Genomic DNA, 21,538 nt, shown 5'->3' on the forward strand with positions numbered 1-21,538 from the left:
TGACAAGGAGACAAAAAGAGGAGTGTTACGCGTTGTTTTTTTTTATTTATATCATGAAGCATGAAATTTAGGTTAGGGTTGCGTGATGTCAGATTTGTTAGCGACAGCGCATGCGCGGAGTACAATACAAGATCACTTTTAACTCCTCCGCGCATGCGCTGTCGCAGATTCACTCTATCCTCGTTAGAAACGGATGCTTTGCGCACGGAAAACACGCGTGAAACATGCTCGCGTTGTACAAAAAGAATTTTTTCTTCGTTTATGGAACTAATTGAAGAATAGAACAAATTATCCATGTTTAATTGTCGTTTGAATTCTACAGAGAGGATAGACGATGGAGGGAAAGAAAGAAAGAAAGAAAGAAAGAAAGAAAGAAATACTACGATTAAACTGCGGCAGCATTTTTTGGTTTCTATTTTGCTTCGTGATGTATAATTTATTTTATATTATTACAACTTTACAACCGCTTACCAGAGATGATGATTTACAAATATACACATATATATGTGTATGTATGTATATGTATATTTTACAGACAGTTTGTAACGGTTGTTCGGTAAATTGATTATATATAAGTTTTATACAGATACCTGCAGTTTTTTTTTTCCATATTAAAAAAAGAGGCAAGAAATGATGTCTTACAAATTCTAAGACCACCGAGCCGGAAAGATCGAGTCTTCCTTTGTCATTCATTACTTCGCGCTTACCGATAAATTTTTCTTACCTCTTCTTACGTTTTTCTTTATTTTTTATTTTATTTTTTTCTCGTTTTTGCAGATGATGCAGGGCGGTGGAATGCAACAATCTCCGGACGGGATGAATCTCGATCCCGGTGGCTATCAGCAGCCACTCTACCTCCAGCAGGAACACGCCATGCAACCAATCAACGTCAGGTGTGTATATACTTAACGTATTATGTAACTCTCTCTCTTGTTATTATATCCAGCGTATGTAAAAACGCCAACCGCCCGCCTGGCCTACCTAATCAATCTTCGATTGGCAATATACCGTCCATTTAAAATTAACGTCCGGCAATTTGCTGGGTTCAATAAATGGCGTAATAAGTCGAAGGGGAAAAAGAAAAGAAATGAAAGAGGGGGGGACATCAGAAGGTGAATATAAATTTTCATCGTCGATGCTGCAAGGCATGTTTTGATTTTAATACCTTTGCGTATCTAAAAATTATATTCATTTATTCAAACGCATATTTCATCGTCATCGTCACGTCTTTACATGTTTCGTGCAATAAGACGGATAATCGTGTGTATTGTAATATTATACGTGGTGAAAATTTGTTGTAAGAAAGTATGTATACAAAATTCTGACTCTTTTCCGACAACGGACAAGATGCAGGGATAAGATAGCTGAGGGGGGAAAAAACAATGTGTATAATATATAATGACAATAGGACTCGATCGAGACGTGCGTGAAAAATTGAAGTTGAATTTTAAGAGATAGACCACGCTCACGGAAGAAAGACTGATTTGATTCAGCTTTTATATCGTCAGCTCAAGTGTCCGTCGCAGCGATTAATTTAGTTACGGATCAAACGTTTCCATTCTTGCAAAGTGTAATGAATATATACAGTTTATCATAGCGGGGAAGAAATAAGAATATAACCGCGTGATATTGAAAGAAGCGTGGAAAATAAGGTGGACAAATTTTACACAATCTCTCGCAGTTTCAAGCATACATCACATCGCATAGCACTGCGGTAATTATTATTCAGGGTGGCCACACACCTGGGAAAATCTAGAAAACCTCAAATTGTCGGGGAATTTTTAATTTGTTCGTGGAAAAGAACTGAAAATATCATTTTTCTATGATGGGAATTAGAAATGATTTTCTACAAGCTTACTTATTTTACGTCGAGAAAAGAAATTGGCTTGAACTGACTTTATATTTTTCTTCAAATTCGAATTACATTTGAAACTAATACAGAGTTAATAAGCTGAACAATTTAGATATTGGTAACTTATGGAACTGGGAAAATGTGGAATTTTTTTCCCCAAAAATTTGTGGCTATCCTGTTATTCGATACACGATTAATACACGCTGAGTATTACAAATGTATTTTTTTTTTCTTTTGTGTGTGTGTGTGTGTGTAAAACTAACGTATACACGAGACCGCGATGTGCATATGTAGATACGGCGGAGGAAGATTTCGAAAGAAAAGTAGGTTACCTAGTTTTCTGGCCACCTTTACGTACAGCTCGCAACACAGTCTTATCGTCATCGTATTCCGCTTCTGATGCTGCGTTGCGAAGAGGCCTCGACGTTGAGTTGTTGAAAAGAAATTATTCATACTCACTCGAGCTGTGCTTGCAGCCTGTACGATTCAATCTTTGAACAAATTTTATATGTATGCTGTATAAATACATGTTTTATGTCACACACTTCGCAAACGAGCCACGTGCGTGTCAATGACGATGATGAGGATAATGCTGATGATGCAGGTCGTCGTTACAGAGTATTTATTGTTAGTTGGAAAAGTGAAAAGTAAACGAGGTTTTCTTCTCTGATGAAAATTCGGAAATCGAGACGAGACGAGAAAGAGGAGGAGGAGGAGGAGGAGGAGGAGGAGGAGGACGATGACGATGACGATGACGATGAGAAGGAGTTCAAGAATGTATTGATTGGAACATCTGAATCTGCAATAGCTACAAGAAAAAAGAAGTAACTGTTTAACCTATTCATTGACGCGGTCTGGTCACCTGAAAATGCAAAGAAAATCAGGATTTGCATGGAATATAAAAAAGGGGAAAAAGGGTGCCGCTATAGTGGCTTCTCTGACTGAAAAGGTTAAAAGACCTTTAGTAATGCCAATGATGGTGAACACCAAGACATTGAAAACAGGTTCGAAAGGCACCAAAACTCAATTACATATTTGGTACGTACGTTTTTTACTCAGGATTATTTCTGTCGCATATTATATCACCTATATATGATCTAGTAAAGATGTTGGTCCGCTCGTACTCGTCCCGCAGAACTAGAAGAAAGAGAAGAAGAAGAAGAAGAAAAAGAAGAAAAAGAAGAAGAAGCCTTTGATCGACGTCCAATCGTGCGTGGCATAAAGTGGTTCAGTTGTTAAATGTGCACTACAGGGTCGTAACAGCAACACCATGAACGCGTTGATCTTGGCGATGGGTGTCATGCGTTTTTCACATCCTTGAAGTAGCCAAGCTGACTGCTGCAGTAATAATAATATAACACACGTAGCTACGTGGAGAATTCAAGAGTCGTCGAGACGGACGGACCGACGAGTATACCTGCCTTATAACCTATCTTATACAAAGTGTTCTCTCGTTTCTTCCCCTTGGGGCGGATGCTGGTAGGTTGGTAGGTTGGTATGTATGTATGTTGGGTGCCCGTTTTACGACAACATCGGGAAAAGAAGAAGAAGAAGAAGTAGCAGAAGCAGCAGCAACAGAGGAAGGCGTCGACTACTATTCTCCGTTTCAACGTTTAAGAGTTGAAAAAAAAAAAAAAAAGAAAAAGGAGTAGAAGTTTGGTTTAACTCGTTTAGTTCTCTGTTTTCACGGACAGACAGCTACATTGCTCTTCTCGCTTCACTCGAACCAGAGCATAAACTTGAATAAAGAGGACTTGGTTCGGTTTTCTAACTACTCGCAGGATCGAAATTCTCGATTTATTCATACGTACCAAATTTACGATAGTCGTGGTATACTTGAGATCGATCATGATCGTCAACAAGCCGTTGGCCGATAATGATGGTTTTCTAATTTACCGAATCGTGTCTCTCCTGCCTTACGGTTTTCACCTACGTCATATCCACATCAATTCTTTTCGCGTTTCGTAACGTTCAAATATCATCGTTTACCGTACAGCTGCTGCACACCTTTCTCTAATCGACGACACGCGTCACAAGTGTGTGTGTGTGTATGTATATAATAAGTACGTATTAACATAAAAGAATTTGAAGAAGAAGAGGAGGAAGAAGGAACGAAGGTCAACAAATTTTCTCCATTAATTGGTCAAAGTATACGTACTCGAACGTATACCCGGAAAGAATTAGGTATTCGAATACCGTATGGTATGAGTCAACCAGCTTCTTCGAGGAATTTATTAGACACGACCCAGATAAATAAATTCAGGCCAATTTTAATATAACCGTGATTAATGTTCGATGGTATGGAAATGTGGTTGCCTATATCTCGGACTTTGAGACGGGTTCGTGCCTGCTAGTCGTCATACGTCGGTATGTGTATCCATTATGCACGCACGGAGCATGGTTTTATTTCTTCTTAAATGACGGAGAAGAAAAAGTGACACAAACCGTGGAGAGTCAGGACACGAACCTCTAAACGATAGACAAAAATAAGTATATTTGTAAGCAGGGAACGAACGATCCTTGAAACATCTACCGTCGTTTATCCGTTGTGTTGGCCGAGCGAACGTTGGAGAGGATCCTCTTTCTTTTTATTTCTTTTCCATACACGCGTGTGCATTGCATACACACCGTAACACCACGGTACGTATACCTACCGGTGTAGGATTCCAACGGTCTTTTACTTACGTATTGTAAGAGCGGCGGTATCTAAGTTTGACCGTTACAATACACGAGAAGATCCAGCTCTCGATATATTCATGCATGTAGGACTTTAAAACTTGTTCTTTTTCTTCTCTTCCGAATGAATAGTTTTCTTTTAGTGTTACGTATCTTATACCCTCGTTGCTCGAACATTTTCGCGCGTCGCGACGTTTATAACGCTAATCAAATAATTGCGGTCACTGCAAAGTATTGTAATATTGACGGGGGAAAGAAGTTACACGCTTAAGGGAATGCTACGGTCCTTCCTTACCGACTGCGTTAAATTTCGGTTATTTTCGCTATTATCAGAGGCTATGCGTTTCAGTGCCGAAAAGGGTATAACAGCCGTATTCTACTTGCAATAAATTCTTGACAGAACACACCGATACATTTTTGCATAAAATCAAAATGTGATAGTGTATTTTCCTTCGGTAAAACATGACCGTATAGCATCCTCTTAAAGCTATAATATTATAATGTATCCGTTATACCGAAGTTGAAACACCCGTGATTTGTTATTTATTTCAAGGAATTTATACGTTCGGCCATTCTTCTTCAGCGTTTCCCTTATACACACGCATACACGCATATCTGTGCCCAATTTTCCTTAGTCCTCCGTGAAGCTGACGACTATAATACATACAGAAAAAGGAGAGAGATTGAGAGAGAGAGGAGGTGAATTTACTGGCAGGTAAATTTGATTTTGGACTGGTGGATGCGAGGGCAGGATTGCCGAGAGAATGTCGGTGTGGAGGGTGAGAAGAGGGGGGGGGGGGGGAGGAGCTGATGTAGAATAGGCTGTAAATCCTTCGACGCTGACGCAGCGGCGGCCATATCTCAAAAGTTATCCAATTTGTGTTAAAATAGCATCGAGCCGGTGGCTCCTTCTCTCCGCCCCCCATTCCTCCCCCCCCCCCCCCCCCCCCCCCCCCTCCCCCTTTAAACTCTCAATGCTTTTCTCTCTTGCGGCGTTCGCTTTCCTCCCCTCTTGTTCCCGGTGTATGAAAATATTTGTGAATTTGGCGAAAGCACAGATGGGATAATCCAAACAGAACTCTCCCATAATAATATAATATAATAATTATAATGATGCGAAACTAAGCCCTTCGTGCCTCCTCCTCCCCTACCTCACCCCTCCGAGTATTTTCCTTTGAATTGACAACAATGTCTTTTCTCTCACTGATATAGATAGGTATAATAATCGTCCCGAAGGCCACGACGATGACGAATTTTCTGTTTTTGAAATTATCTTTATTACGGTATAACCAATTACTGAACATTGTGTGATTCATTTAATTATAATTACGCTATAGGTATTGTAACGAAATTAGCGTTTCGTTGTAATTAACCCTGGTTTTTATTTTCACGTAAATTCCGTTACAGTTCGGCGTACAACAGCCCCCAGGGTTCGTATTCGACGATGACGTCGCCGGGACAGCAACACGGTAGCCAACAGCTTCTGCTGCTTCAGCAACACTCTCACCAACAACAACAACAGCAGCAGCAGCAGCAACAGCATCAGCAGGTACAGATGCAGCAGCACATGCAGTACATGCATCCACAACAACAGCAACAGCTGCAGCAACAGCAACAACAACAACAGCAGCAACAACAGCAGCAGCAACAGCAGCAACCAATGCAGTATCGCAGTCCAACGGGGGGCAGTCCACCAGCCATGCAGCCAAATGGAATACCCGAAAATGTCAACACGACAACAAGCGAGGACAGCGACGACAGTACTCCACACTCAGCTATGGTGAGTTGTTGAAGAATTGCATTCGTGCAATGTAGTTTTGTCGTTTCCAGATGTTCAATTAACGTTTAATAAGTGTAAAATATATTTAATGATGAAGCTTTTCGTACATACTCGGTGTGTGTGCATATCTGTCTGTCTGTCTGTCCGTCCGTCTCTCTTCTATCGACCCAGAAGATCATCACGGTTTGTCCATTGCAGACTGCATGTTCGGATTATACTGAGCTTTCTAGAACAACGTCGTCGATCGATCGAACGGAGGATCTCCGTGGTGAATCGGTAACAGAAAGAGGAACAGACGGTTTCTCGGTTCATCGTCTCGCAGCATCTCGAATCGTAGAATATGCTGCACTTCTGAGAAGGAAGGTCCATTTCATGGTCGTTTATCCGTGTATATATAAATACACGTGTGTGTGTGTATATACGTACGCATACTTGTTTCTGGCAGTGAACATCTCCTCTTTCCTATCGATTTAGCCGCCCTCTTCTTCTTCTTCTTCTTCTTCTTCTTCTTCTTCTTCTTCTTCTTCTTCTTCTTCTTCTTCTTCTTCTTCTTCTTCCTCCAGTGGTATTATATATCACCGAGTCAACCTGAGAATCTTGACAGGAAACGGAAAAATAAAAACAAGGGCCGAAGTAGAAGAATAAGAAGGAAAAGAAGAAGAAAAAAAACAAAAAAAGAAGAAGAAGAGAAAGAAACCTTGCCCAAAACCCGCTGAACCTTGCTCTCTCGTTTCTTCGCGTGGCCTGTCAATATCAGATCCGATTCAATTCTTCTAAATACCTCCGAAATCGTTTCATCACCATGTTGTTGTACATGTATTATGTCTATAATATTATACGAAGCAGCTTCGCTTCGGTAATTAAAAAAATTAAAAAAAAAAACAAAACGCAAAATAAAATAAATAAAAAATCGAATCTTCTTCGTACTTATACAACATCTCGGTGTTCGACTTTTTTCACGCTGGTTCGACTTTAATGAAGTTTATATACACGACGTTGTGGAAATTTTACCGGCACTTAGTCACAGTTACGCTGTTCTTCTTCTTCTTCTTCTTCTTCTTCGTGTTCTTCTTTTTCTTAATTTTTCTCGCTGACGTGGTTCAACGTAAAATTACCTCCGAGCTTTGATGTACACGTTTTATGTACGTACATGCTAAAATGTGTTTATATTACATATATATTAGGACGCTGTGGTATTCATCACGATGGTCTGGTATAATAGTAATATAGTATAACTTAAACATACAATGAAGGTACGTAGCGATGTCGGTTATCCGCGACTCGACCTCGTTCACACTCATTCCCATTGCCGCAGAACTTGGTCTTTGCCCGGCATCTCTTAATGTTTTACAATCGCCGTTCATAAAGGGTTTATTGATTGGAAATATCGTATAATAAACACTGGTCATGAAGAAAAAGTGAAGAAAAAAGAATAATTGATTAGACATCATCCCAAGGTGTGCAACGATTGCGAGAATTTTTCTTTATACTTGTGTCTCATTGTTGTATAATACATTTTGCCAAAAGAGGATCAACAGATAATTAAACATTTTAGTGAAAATGAAATGTGAACGGGAACCTTGTTGTTCTCGCCGTTTGAAAAATTCATTCTCTCGCCGCTTCTGTACGAGGCTTTTTTTTATTCTCTAAACGTTTTGACCACCATATAACCAATAATACCTACAGTACTATGTATAATATAATGCAGTTCCATGTCGGGATTATTCGCGAGACGTGAAATCGGTGGTGGCGAACCCTTTTTTAACAATGCGTTTGGCGGAGTAAAGAGAGAAGAAAAAAATGTGCTGAAATAATAAATAAGGTAGAAGGGGGAAAAAAAAGAGGAGTGAACGAGAGAGTCGATTGCAAAAGGAGAAATCAGGCGGAGGGAAACAGGTTGTATAAACAATGCTCTCTCTCCTCCTGAAGACGATGCCTTAAATATACATGGTCGTGTTTTATCGTCGTCTACGTATGTATATATATATATATATATATACAATCTATATTATATAGTACATCGAAGTATAGTATTCCTTGGTAATAAGAACACCAGACGCGTAAAACCTGCACAGTTTTTCACAGCCTGTATAATGGCGTAATAAAAAAAAAAAAAAAAACAAGAAAAATACAGACACACTGGGAGTTATTATTAGGAAAATTTTCTCGTTGAAAAAGTGAAAAATATTCTTTTCTCTAATAAGTGAAAAACGATATTATCTTTCTCTTGGTATACTTATTAACTGCACCAGCAGCTGCTTTGTTTCGTTATAAAGAGTGTTTTTTGTTTTTTTTTTCGGAAATTCCTTTTAATTCATACCCGACGGTCGATTTAAGTTGGCATTAAAAATTGTGTGAATAGTGTTTTGTCAGACTGTTGAGAAGGAGAGAGGTAGGCGAAACCTTGAATTTCTAATAGTGACACGCGAAGGTTGTCCGTCACCGCGGTGTGTTTCCGCTATATTCGCCTCAGAATTAAATACAATAGAGCACAGTTTTAAAATTACTCGATGACGAATGCGGGTGAATATATACATATATCCTGATATACCTACTGGCTACACCTACGTGTACTGAAGTATATACCACACGTGCATATCTCTAATTAATGCATCTAGGTATATCCTCTCCTCGGTCTATTTTTCTATCCGCTTGCTAACGATACGTACACCTCATATATCCTTATTCGTCATCGCATCATTTTTGGTTTTTTGTTTCACTTTTTCTTCCGTTAATAATTAAGTCCAGCCTTAGTCGCTGTGGCTGCATATTGAAATCACTTTCTTAAAAGTCTGCTATTGGTGGTTGACGTTCCATTGCAGTAGATTATTTATATGTACGGAACGTCGCGTCGTTGTGATTCACGCGTGATTAATCGTAAGAAATATACCTGCAGACTCATTTTTCCAACTCTAAATCGTTGGCAAGTTTGATACTTATTTACAACAATACTAATATATTTCAATTATTTGCTTCGCAGATGGTAGCCATCAAACAATCGTCACCGGAAAGGACTGACGCGGTGACCAAAGCTCAGAAGAAACCTAAAGGTCAGAAAAAGAAGAAGAAGAAGAAGAGCGATCCCAACGAGCCGCAAAAGTAAGCATATAATATACATACCCTGTTTAGAAAAATGTCTACCGATTGCTTATAATCGATGTAAAAAAAAAGAAAAAAAAAAGAAATTATTTTCATATAATTTTACCTATGCATTTATGTTTTGAAGTTACGAAATCTTCATCTTCTAATAGGTGTCATTATTTAAAAAAAGATATTTTATAAGATTTTACGTCATGCACTTTCATAAAAAAAATTTTATAATCCAAATCAAAATCAATCAGAGACATCGACGTAGAATCTTGATCGTGATGTCATGGATTGCCCCGTTTATATAACCGTCATAGTCCTGTACTAATAATTATCTTCTTGCCTCTTGGGACAGTCAAGCCGTTGTTATTCGTGTTACTCAGCGAAAATTCTACCAACTATAATCAATGCGAGAAAGAATGCGTGATGCAATTACTTGTTATATCAAAACATTGGCGAGCAATCCTGATGCGAGAAGTGTATATACACATTCACAGAATATATGATATTTAAACTTTGAATCAAGATTGCGACAGACTTTTACTGTCTTTGAAAGGGAAACTTAACTAGATCCTAAAATATTGGTATACTTGACTCTTTTTTTTTTATTTTTTTTTATTGCGCACACACCGGTGGGTATAAAATGAACGTGGAAAAGAGACGATGAACGACAGATTGTATTTGACAGTGGTAAACCTGCTTTCAGGCCTGTGTCGGCGTACGCATTATTCTTCCGCGATACCCAGGCGGCTATCAAGGGACAGAATCCAAGCGCAAGTTTCGGCGACGTGTCGAAAATCGTCGCTTCGATGTGGGACGCTCTCGACACCGAACACAAAGACGTAAGTCCTACGATTACCTTACATTTCCACTTATAACCATGTACAAGTATTCTTAGGCATTTCTTTTAACCGAACAATAATACCGTATGCTTCATTGTTTCACCTTTATACAACCGGTAATCACTATAATCGGCGATAATAATACGTAATAATAATAGTAGTAAAGAAAAGTTGAGAACGTTTTTTTTTTTTTCATTTTCTTTTTTTGCGTCAACTTGAGTTCCACGTGAAATTACACGTTAATGTTACAACATGTAAGTACACAGCTTGCATCTGTTTTCTTCGCATATGAGAAATTCGTTGTAAATTTTTTTCTCCCCCCCCCCCCCCCCCCCCAGTCTACAGTTGGTATATACCATGTGTATATATAAATATGCTTTCATATACGATATACCAAAGTAGCAGAGCTCACGCGATCGTGTTACGGAATGTGTTGTTTTCTTTTCTTTTTGGTGAAATAATTGGGCACGAGTCACGAGATGTAATTGGCTGTAAAAATTTACTGGCATAAAGGTTTGGAAATAGAAATAATGATGATCGAACTGCCGAAACGGCAACTTTACGACTGGCATATAGTATTCGTAAAAATATATTTATCGTACACACATGCATGTGTGTGCATATTTGCACGTAAAATTGTATACCTTGTGTTCGTAGAGAAATTTGCAAATACATAGACCTTCAATTATGTACACATGAATTGAATGCAAAATCATTCGGATAAATTTGCTTCGATATTATATAATTATTTTTGTTTTGCTACATTCAATGTGTACATGTATTTAAAAATTATTGGACGAGAATCGACAGGTATTACAATATACATCGTAATATTTTTTCACGGCACGTTATAGTTCTCACTCATACGTTTAGTTTCACCATTCTATATTCACTGATATTGTCGATATTATAATTTGTATTTATTGCATCACGCTCGTATTCTGACTGACTCGATTGGTGTACTCGTGTATATATGAAAAATCTCACATACACGATACAGATGTATAGATATGCTGCATCTCAGGTATATCAGACGCGTAATTTGAACATGCAGTGCGATAAAAATTTAATTATGCAATGATAATCTCAGAATAGAATATACAAATCGTACTGAAATATTTGAAAATGATTTATTACCGGATAAAATACGATACAAAGTGAAATTGACGATGAGTCTTCATAAATATCTCTGAATCAACCAACTAAAAGCTTATCTGTCTGTACGTAATCTGTCGTCTTAGTCGTTGGCGGTTTCAAGTGCTGTCTGATTTACTGTTATGAGTAATTGTCAATTTGTCCATACAAGTATGTCACGTTACGTACATGCAATATAACATTACGACTTGCCCATGGGGGGAAAAAAGTGATTACCACTAAAATAAATGATCAATAATGACGAAGTAACTGTACAAAGTGACGAGTCATTCGTGTGTAACTTTCCTCAATGTCCGTACGAATATACGTACGTGCGTGTAATAGATGCGGTTTTATTTGGATTATGAAGTCATGCGGGTGACGCGTGATGCGTTATGTCTGTTTTATGGGCGGTCGTTGATACTCAAGGAGTAAACTCGAGCCGACGTTAACGCATCCTCATTTCCCCCCTCTTCCTGTTTTTTTTTTTTTTTTCTTCTTCCACGTCTTTTATTTCTGTTCAAAACGTTTTTCACGTTTCAAAAATACGTTGCTGAGGAGAGGGGAAAAGTTTTTGCTAAACTGTTCGTCGTTTACTTTTAGTTTACCTAACAACTCTCCAACGTTACATAACAGTTGCAATTACAAACTGTAGATTATTATTGCTCCGACTATCATAATTTGCTGATACCGTTACAGTGTAAGAAGGTTACCGTTGTGTTATAAACGCGGGTTAGATTTTTGTTTTTGGTTTACCGAACATGGCCATTACGAGTACAATGATCTTTAATTGTTATACGAAGGTCAATTTAAATAATCATAATGCGCGTTGTTGAGTTTAATTATAGGTAGTCATTTTTCTTCTTTCACGGTAATTCGCTACGTGTAGAGCATTATGTATTTGTACAAGTGTGCATGCCTCCATGTACCGACTTGTATACATTATATCGAAAGACTGTCTGTGTAGGGAAAAAAATCGTTCGGCAATTAAGCGCGTTTCGTGGGCGCTTAATTATTTCACTAATTGGTGAATATCTCAACGATTCCGGGCGTATTATTATATAATAAAGGCCGGCTTGGCTGTCTTAAATCTGATTATAAACGTAGTAGCAAATACGATTTAGGTATAGGTATGTACTAATTAGCGGACAAGTTTATATTACGCTTCAACCGCGCTCAATTAACGCCTGGTTTTTTTCCTCACCTGCAGCAGGGACGTTAAAAACTGATTTCTTCTTTAACCCTAATATATTATTTCGAAACTGACTGTAATGTTACGTGCGTCGCTTTGAAGTAACTATTTTTTCGCTTCACGTATTGTAACACAGGATGTCAAAGAAACAGTAATTTCCGAGTACAGCAAGAATAATTTACCTTACATTTATACGTTTGTTGGAATAATACGTATTGTTTTGTACAGCACGGTAATTTCAATGTGTCCACAGTTCGTTTCGCGTACATGTATATAAATCGTTGAATCATCGTCGACGACGAATGTCTTTCTTTTATTCTATATTTTAATTTTAAATAAACATCAATACCAAGCAATAATGGTGATTGTAGAAGAGTGCAGAAGAAATAGAGTCGCTTTCGAAATCAAAGAGGATGATTTGATTTTTTTTTTTTTTTTTTTATTCGATATTCACGTCTGCGCAATATGAATTCCTTTGAGGATCCGACAGTTCACAGATGTCCGATTGTGTGAAGCATTTTGCTTTGATGAAACACCGTCCTGACTGGTTGTTTAATAGAGTGAAAAATCCATAAATAAATAAAGATGAAGTTTGCGCAAGGCCTTGCAACGTATAAGCAGTTTATCCCGCTGTTAAATATTTAGGGCGTGTAACTTACATACACAAATTTACATGTATCTCCTCGTACCCGTTTGACATTATCGTTCAAATGTTACTCGGCCAAGTTTTCACGCATTCCAAATTATAATTGTATTACCAACAAACTCAACTCTCGGCACTCAGCCTCCCTTTGATATTTCGTCTTTTATTTCTCTCTCTCTCGTTTTCTCCTTAGTTAATAACGAAGGTTTTTGTTCGATCTAGGTGTACAAGAAGAAGACTGAAGCTGCGAAAAAGGAGTACTTGAAGGCCTTGGCGGCGTACAGGGCTTCTTTGGTCAGCAAGGGGGCCGGTGAAGGTGGCCCGGAACAACAACAGCAGCAACAACAACCCGCCCCTGTACAGTACGGCGGATATGGTGGATACGGGGGAAATGGGGGACCCAGCAGCGTTCCCTACCAGGGTTACAGTCCCCAGCCACCATCCCCTCAGCAGCAGCATCAGCAGCACCAGCAACAGCAGCAACAGATGGGAATAAAAAAGTCACCGCATCACTTGGCGGCGATGGGCAATCCGCAGCAGCAACAACAACAGGTACATTTTTAAACAATAAATCTGATAAGATTTAGCAGCCAAAGTTTTGGCAGCAAAATGCACTGAAATTGACGGAGATGGGATCGATTCGGCAAGGCGGTTTAACGCCTAAGATGAGCTTTGAGAAAATTTTCATCACTTTGCGAACTAAAACAGCAAGTTTGACTGCCAATTTCTGCAGGCATCTAACTTTGACTACATTTTTCACCCGCAATTTGACCATTTTCACTATTACGAATTATTTTTAACTTTATTCTGCCTCTCGAGGAATGAAATATTTGTTTGTGTATGTATGTATGTTTAGAAATTTACAAATGCAGGGTATCAGTTCGTGACGGTCTTGATTTTCCTTGTATTGTGGATTTGTCGCGGTGCTATTATTCCTACGTGGTTTTATCTAGATGGCGATAAATTACAAAATACCGTTCTCGTATAATTGAAACACATTCTATACAGTATCTTTAATTTTAGGAGGTAGTTCAGTTGATGCGAAAACGCTTGTACAATGTCCCCAGGTACTCACATTTAAGCGGGAATTTCTTATTATACAGCTTTAGCTTTGTCAACAGTCAGTTTTCCGTTCTCATCTCTAACAAACGAAAGAAGGGGAACCGGTTATATGCGATTCTATATTTAAACGTGAATTGGTGTCGAGTCTTTGTACCCTCAGGTACATAGATACTCTACCCATATCTACTGTCTGCCTGCCTGCCTCGTTTCGAGGAAGCAAACCTGCAATTGTAGATACCTATATGTTTTCTCGCTTTGGCTTTTGATGCACCCGTTTTCGGTTTGGTTTTTTCACGTTGCATCAACGAAATGGAAATATGTTGCGGTGATGAAATTTGGCGTGAAAACTTTTTACCGAATACGTGTGAAAATTGATTCCCTGTACGTACTTTGCGAGGAGTTCAAAAATACAGTTAGGGAATTGAGTAGAAAAGAAAAAAAAAATATTACGAAAGAACGGAACGATGGAATAATTTTTTAGCAAAGTTTGCAAAACGTCGAACGTTGTATAAAATATGATTAATTGTATCTTTGTTACTCTGTATACGCATTGTGAGCTCTTCCATGTTTATTTCAAGGCACTTATGGGTAGCCCAATGAGCCACATGCAACAACAACAACAACAACAGCAGCAGCAACAACAACAACAGCAGCAACACATGCAACAGCAGCAGCAAGTGCCACAACAGCAATACATGCAGCAGGTCAGTAAACTTTGCGTGAAGACGGAAAGACGGGGACACGTGTCTCCGCATATAACACATCCATTATTCCACGTAGATAGAAGACCGTATTATTACAACGGCACGCATTAACACTCGTAGGGAAAGGGAGGTGGCAAGGGGGGGGGGGGAGGGGGTGGGATAATAAAATGAAAAGAAGAGGGGGCAAGTACGGGAGGGAGTTGAGGGGTAAGAAGGATGAACGAGGTTTAAGCAGCGGTTGTATTAATGGCGATTGGCAAGATTGCTTCAAATTACCGAGCAATTTCAGTACCGTAACATTAGTCAAAATAGCCACTAATTATCTTTCACGTTGAAACATCCACTTTGATCTAGTATTCTGGTTTATTACGGTACAACAAGAGGAACATGATATAATTATAATGATAATGATAATAGTAATAGTGATAGTGATAATAAAAGTAATACCAACTCCTATTGCCGGTCAATCTTTCCTCATCGCTGTAATAATAAACTGTTCACTGGAGGAATTTCTTGTTACTGTAATTGGACGTTCTTTAATGTCATACATACCTATGTTTTAATAATTCCAGACAATACGTGTATGCTACATATTTATATATATAGTGTATATATTACATGACTTTAGATATATGTATATATATCTTCGTTATCTTAGGAGACATTTTGTAAGAATTCAATTTATATTTGACGTTCTGTCGCGTTGGTAATAATATAGTAGAAAGAGAGAAAATTCGCCACATTATACGATTTGAAATTACAAATGAAAGAAAAAGTGCAAACTTATAAGTAATGAATGATCGTATTACGTGATTACGTGAAACTGTGTTGAATGTTTAATTTATATTAAAAGAAATCTTTGATTGGATACTGGTGAAATTTTGTCTTTTATTTATTTCGGCATACCAAAAAAAAAAAAAAAAAAAAAAAGAAAAAACAAAAACAAGAAAAGAAAACGAAAAACGACAACGAAAACATTTCCCGAACGGTTTATTCCTGCTCTGGGATTTTTTTTCAGGTATTAAAATTGTTTCCTGGGGAAAACTTGTAGAGAGGGCATCCTCCTGAAAATGATCTTTTGTTCGGTTTTCGAAGAAAAACGAGACAACGTGACGCGACGGCCCGTTTTCCGTAAAAGAAAAAAAGAGAAAGAGAGAAAGAGATCAAAAAAAAAGAAAAAATGGGCATTGAAATTGCGTAGGTACCTCAACAGCAAGTCCAGCAGGTTCAGGTCCAGCAACAACAGCAGCAACAGATGATCCACATGAGCCCCCCCAGAGGCGACTCGCTATCGAGCCCTCCTCCGGTAACCGGAACTCAGGTGAATATGGGAGGGCAGAGGGCCCCAGCAAATGCTTGCATCCGTCACGGATGCCCAAATCCAGCGGTAGCTAACAGTGAGTGGGAGGATGAGTACTGCAGCAATGAGTGTGTGGTCAGCCACTGCAGGTTTGTGTGAGCATTCCATTTGATCCATCCATACTTTTTTACTAACTCTATTAATTAAGGTATTTTAAAGACTGATGCACGTTCATTCGATGATTTGCTTATTATTATTGTTGTTGTTATTGATTTTCGTCTGCTTGAAAGAATAATGATGATAGCGATAATTGTCACGGTCAAAACATAAATCGAATGAACTCGATCAGCCGTTTGAAAGTAATAACCAGTAGAGCGAAGTAGACAAGTTTTGCCGATAGTCTGAAATACAAATTTTCGTTGTATGCATGATGTATGTATGTAATTGGGTATTTTTTTTTTTTCCACTAATTTATTTTCCCCATTGTCTGACAATAGTAATTTCTGTTTCAGGGATGTGTTCACTTCATGGGTATCCTCGAATCAAAATCCGCAGCAAAATTTCTCGACCGTAAAATAAGCATCCCCCTTCCCCCGTATATTATATATGTCTAATGATATGAAATAAATCACGACTTTCGGCTACTCGAAGGCCTCGCATGCTCGGGGCTCGTTGTTGACCCTTTAAGATAAAATTATACTTTACACAATTAATTACATGTATATAGATTAGCGTAGCGAGAATTCCGGATCGTAATAATAAGACCCGGAACCGGACGCGGATGCAGACACAGACATGGATACTAGCCCAAGGGATACTAATTAAACGGCGAGACGGCATCCTGATAGCGAAAGCTGCGAAGTAATATACATATGTAAACCATTTTTTTTTTTTTTTTTTTTTTTGTTTTGTTCTTATGACAAGGTCAAGTAATGAAGTGTAATTTGTTATCTAAACAGAAAAAACTAACGCTGTTCTGTTCTTTCTTATTTTGTTCTTGTCTTTCTTATTTCCTTTTAACATAATCTATTCTGCATGGAACGGGATTTCAAGGAATATATTGTTTTTGATCGTTAAGGAGTCTCAGAGACACTATAGGCTTTGACTCATTGCACTTTCGACGAACAGTGATCGATTCGATTGTGCCGGCCTGAAGTCAGTTTCGAAATACTTTGTTCAATTTCTTTCATTTGAACAAGTTCATATTTAAAAAAAGAGTTGACAACACAAAAAAGCGATGTTATTTCACAATTAATTTCTTCTCAATCTTACCGTTTGTACAGGTTGAAAATAAGCTAAGTTCATGTACGTGTCTGAGTGCGCAATAATTCAAATCAGGATACAGATAACCCGTGGACGTGGCTGTCGTCGTCATTATTATTATTATTATTATTATTATTATTATTTTTATTCTGTTTTCAACATTATCAATAAGAATAAATCAACTGTATTATAAGCAAAGATACAGAGTAGTGTATCATTCAGCTCGACAAGAAAATGAGAAAGATAGATAAGGCGATAACCGAATAAATTACTCTCAGTATCACGTGAAATTGTTTTGATGATTTTTGTTGAATCGTGTTTAAAGAAATTGATAAAACTATCAAACTACAATTAATAAGAAGCAAAATCGATCTCGGTGATCTGTGTTTTAATTTAGCTATCTGAACTCCACAATCGCTAATATTTCTCTCTCTCTCTCTCTCTCTCCACATTTCTCCTTCTGTCTCCCCCTATATTATAAAATAAATTTGGTTAGCTTCTTTCTCGTTTATTTATTTGTTTCTCTTGTGTCCACTTAAACCCGCGCATTTCATCGCTGAAAACCATCGGATAGCACGCTAGGACTGAGAATGAGAAACCGAAGAGGTCTCAAGACAAGCATGACAACACGACAGACCTTCTGGACTAACGTGTATTACGTGGGATCATGTTGGTGCACCGATTGTAGCATATGTCAGAATTAATATTTAGCTAGGTATATAATAAAGGAAAAAATATGGATATGTAATTGAATTCAAGAAATGATCAAGTTTTATCGGAGCCACGCCACGGCTGCGAGGTATAATTTCGCTTCGGTCTGATCGTTAGGAGAACAAAGTAATCCGTGCGACTAACCTCGCTCCTTGTTGTGGCTTCGTCGTCGTCCATACATATTTATATATACGTATACATGTTACACGCAAGTATATATATAAATCGAATGTTGATCCCAACCAACGTGCGATAATATTCTCTGCGTGGTCAGAGATAGCTTTAGCAACACCAAGTTTGTTCGGAAATTTTTTATTACACTCAAAACGAAGAACAACCTTTTTGTCTCATAATTTATCATGATTATTATTGCTCTTGTTTTTTTATATTCTCAATATCCAAGGAAATTCCTAACAAACTTGGAGAACTAGAGTCCTTGTAATCTTGTGTAGTAGCACACGACAATGAGAACCAGGAAATAGAATAGATTTAGATGAAGAGAGCAGAAAGGGCTCCACTATACTTATTTTTGTATCTTGTAAACTCTGCAGACAATTATTCCATAAAAATGAAGAATGAAAGGACATCAGGAAAAAAAAAATTTATCTGGAAATGGCTTTTCGCACAGTATGATCGATGAGTTAATGAGTAAAAGAAAAAATAGAGATCTCTGAGTCAAATGTTTGAAACCGTTTTATTCACTGATGTCTATAGTTACTATTCCCTCAATCCATTTTAATACGCAAAGTTTGTCAATCACTATTTTCCGTATCAGAATTTACCCGTAATATTGGGGCGCATTTAATATCAAAATTTTCTGTCACTTTTGTACCTATACAGAATTAACTTGGGTGTGTTCGTGCATCTTGTAATTGTTTGAGAAATTGTTTGTCCGTCGGTAAATCTTGAATTGTATATTAAAACAAAGAGAAATGATGAAATACACGAATTTCGCCACTTTACTCAAGAACGCGCGCGTGCCCACGAATTGTGTAATCCCATTAAGCAAAAACGGCTTCACCAGTTTTTGGTCGATATTGATTATTAAGAAAGTGAGAAGTTTGTAGTTTTTGTATTATGGAAGGCAAGTGATGTATTCGGAGAATACCCTTTTCTGTTGTTTCTGGTCTAGATTATAATTACTTAATGATCCAATTTACGCTCTAAAATAGAAAGGTAAATATATATAATATATACACGTATGTAGACATATACACACACACACATATATATATATATATATTTATTTATCTATTATGGTGCTGATGAAATGATAGGAGAGAAATAATATAAAAATATTGTTCGCGCTTGCATGAACTGTTCTTGAAGTTTGGTTGAATAGAAAGTATATTGGCAAATTTGTTGGAAGCAGAAAGCGTAACGCAGGCAAAGAAATGTCTATACTTCATAATGGATAGTAACGACACTGAAACCTGGAATAATTTGTATGGCCAACGTTGGGCTTCGGTTTTTTGTTGAAGATGGTGAAATTGGGTAGAATTGTTTCATGCGAACGCGCAAATAACTTGGGATATTTATTTATATTATCCTTATGTAAATACGTGAATATAATCTATAGATCTATGGACTATGATAATGTAAACATAATCAATAATGTATTATATTGGTACAAGTTCGTGGTATATTACGAATATAGGATACAAATATATTACGATTACTACTGACTATTGAGTGATTATAAGTAATGAGTTATCGTTTGCCAAATCTTGGATAATTGCATGATATAAATAAGTCTTGTTGGCAGACCGAAAACGCTCATCAGGCAAACAGTGTGCAAATTCAAAGTACCCTCATCCCTCGATATGTCGACCTCTCATTTGAATTGTGTATGTAAAACACCAGACAGCGGAACCACTGAACTTTACGGCACTAACCATAAATGCATAGAGCTATATCGAATGAAATAAATATAGGAGTTATCAAGCATTTAGACTAGATCGTAGGCACTATTATGCATCAAATGCTAATATATGATGGTGATTTGCAATGAATTTATGTTCATTTTTATTGTTTTCTGTACAAAGACTTAATTAAACGATTTTGGTCCCAGATTACCTTAATTCCTCCACTTATAGTAAACCAGCCCCAAATTTTTAAATTAGGAAATATACCTGGGACAAGAAGAATAACATGGTTCCAATCCGCGATCATTGGTGATGCTAAATTATGCTCATGTCAGAACTACACGGAGGCAAAAATTTTCTGTACTCTTAGTCCTAGGAACAGGTAAAGTATATGACGACAGGTGTGACTGATGAACGCTTCTTGGATGTTGACAAATTATAAAACACGTTGAACTCGATCAATACGTAAGATACATTGACGTAATTTCACAAGAGCGAACAATCTGGCACAGTATCATATCGCTGCAATTGGCAATTCAACAGTTACAGACATAGGAGAAATTTAATGTCTTTCGTCGTCATTTCTCAGCTATTGAACCTACAATGTATTATCCAAATATGCAGAATCTTGATTAAACAGTTACTCGCCAGCAAGCACGCAACCGTCGTAAGTGAACGGTGAGGACTTAGATCCGGTTTACTCGTTTGCGTTGCCTGCTGCTAGGCGCTTTATGTGATGCATTCTCCACGCCAAATACACGCCTGACAATGAAACGTTAAATACCGAGAGTCCAACAGGTCCTGACATTCAATTCCTATAACATAGAGATTTGGGCTCCAAAGATAACGCGTGGAAAAGCTGGCCTGCTCAAATTTTTTCGGTGAACTTCAAGCTAACTATGAAATATACTGGGATCTGTTGTCCCGGGTGAAATGACTGGTTGATTAAGTCGCGACAGCAATTGCACGTAATTTGAAGGCGTAGCTATGAACGGCAGATGCAGAGTGACGGCACGACTATTGACTATTGACTTCACGAAGTTCTCGAGGTCTTTTTTGGTTTCCAAGTTTCCGATAAGTGCAGTTGCATTCCGAAAACTCTATACGACAAGTGAAACGATTCCGCTCCAAACATAGAAAAAAAGCTGGCCCTAAATTTAGGAGTGTCCGATATAGTGATGAAGTTCATTCAGAACTCATGCAAAACTTGATAGCCATTTGATTTCTTTGGATAATTTATTGGATATTGATGTTGGAAAATTCAATTACTTGATGCGCTATATCACGGTGACTTGAGAAGAAAAATTAGTTGCGTACAGTTCTGAAAAGCTGTGCGGAATGGTTCAGGGGCTGCGGTGAGAAAACGAGACTTCCTTTTGTCGTTTCTCTGCGGCTGGCTTTTATTGGCAATTTACAGGCAGTCAGTC

At 37.9% G+C, this 21,538-nt stretch overlaps 1 protein-coding gene across 5 annotated transcripts in view; it reads left to right on the forward strand.

Annotated features, from left to right (window-relative positions):
- Positions 1-20,318, forward strand: part of LOC107224682 (TOX high mobility group box family member 3) — a 139,915-nt gene extending 119,597 nt beyond the window's left edge. For 4 of the 5 annotated variants that reach the window (XM_046738757.1, XM_046738759.1, XM_046738761.1 and 1 more), the window contains 8 exons: positions 778-893; positions 5,936-6,308; positions 9,289-9,407; positions 10,102-10,237; positions 13,429-13,758; positions 14,847-14,972; positions 16,174-16,427; positions 16,785-20,318. In XM_046738757.1, coding sequence (XP_046594713.1) covers positions 778-893; positions 5,936-6,308; positions 9,289-9,407; positions 10,102-10,237; positions 13,429-13,758; positions 14,847-14,972; positions 16,174-16,427; positions 16,785-16,851 — 1,521 coding nt within the window. In that variant the 3' untranslated portion in view covers positions 16,852-20,318. The remainder of the gene's footprint in view (positions 1-777; positions 894-5,935; positions 6,309-9,288; positions 9,408-10,101; positions 10,238-13,428; positions 13,759-14,846; positions 14,973-16,173; positions 16,428-16,784) is intronic. The other variant, XM_046738758.1, reaches the window with a different exon arrangement.
- Positions 20,319-21,538: the final 1,220 nt, after the last annotated feature.

The sequence above is a fragment of the Neodiprion lecontei genome, chromosome 4 (genome assembly GCF_021901455.1).
Source record: "Neodiprion lecontei isolate iyNeoLeco1 chromosome 4, iyNeoLeco1.1, whole genome shotgun sequence".
NCBI classification, from domain to species: domain Eukaryota; kingdom Metazoa; phylum Arthropoda; class Insecta; order Hymenoptera; family Diprionidae; genus Neodiprion; species Neodiprion lecontei.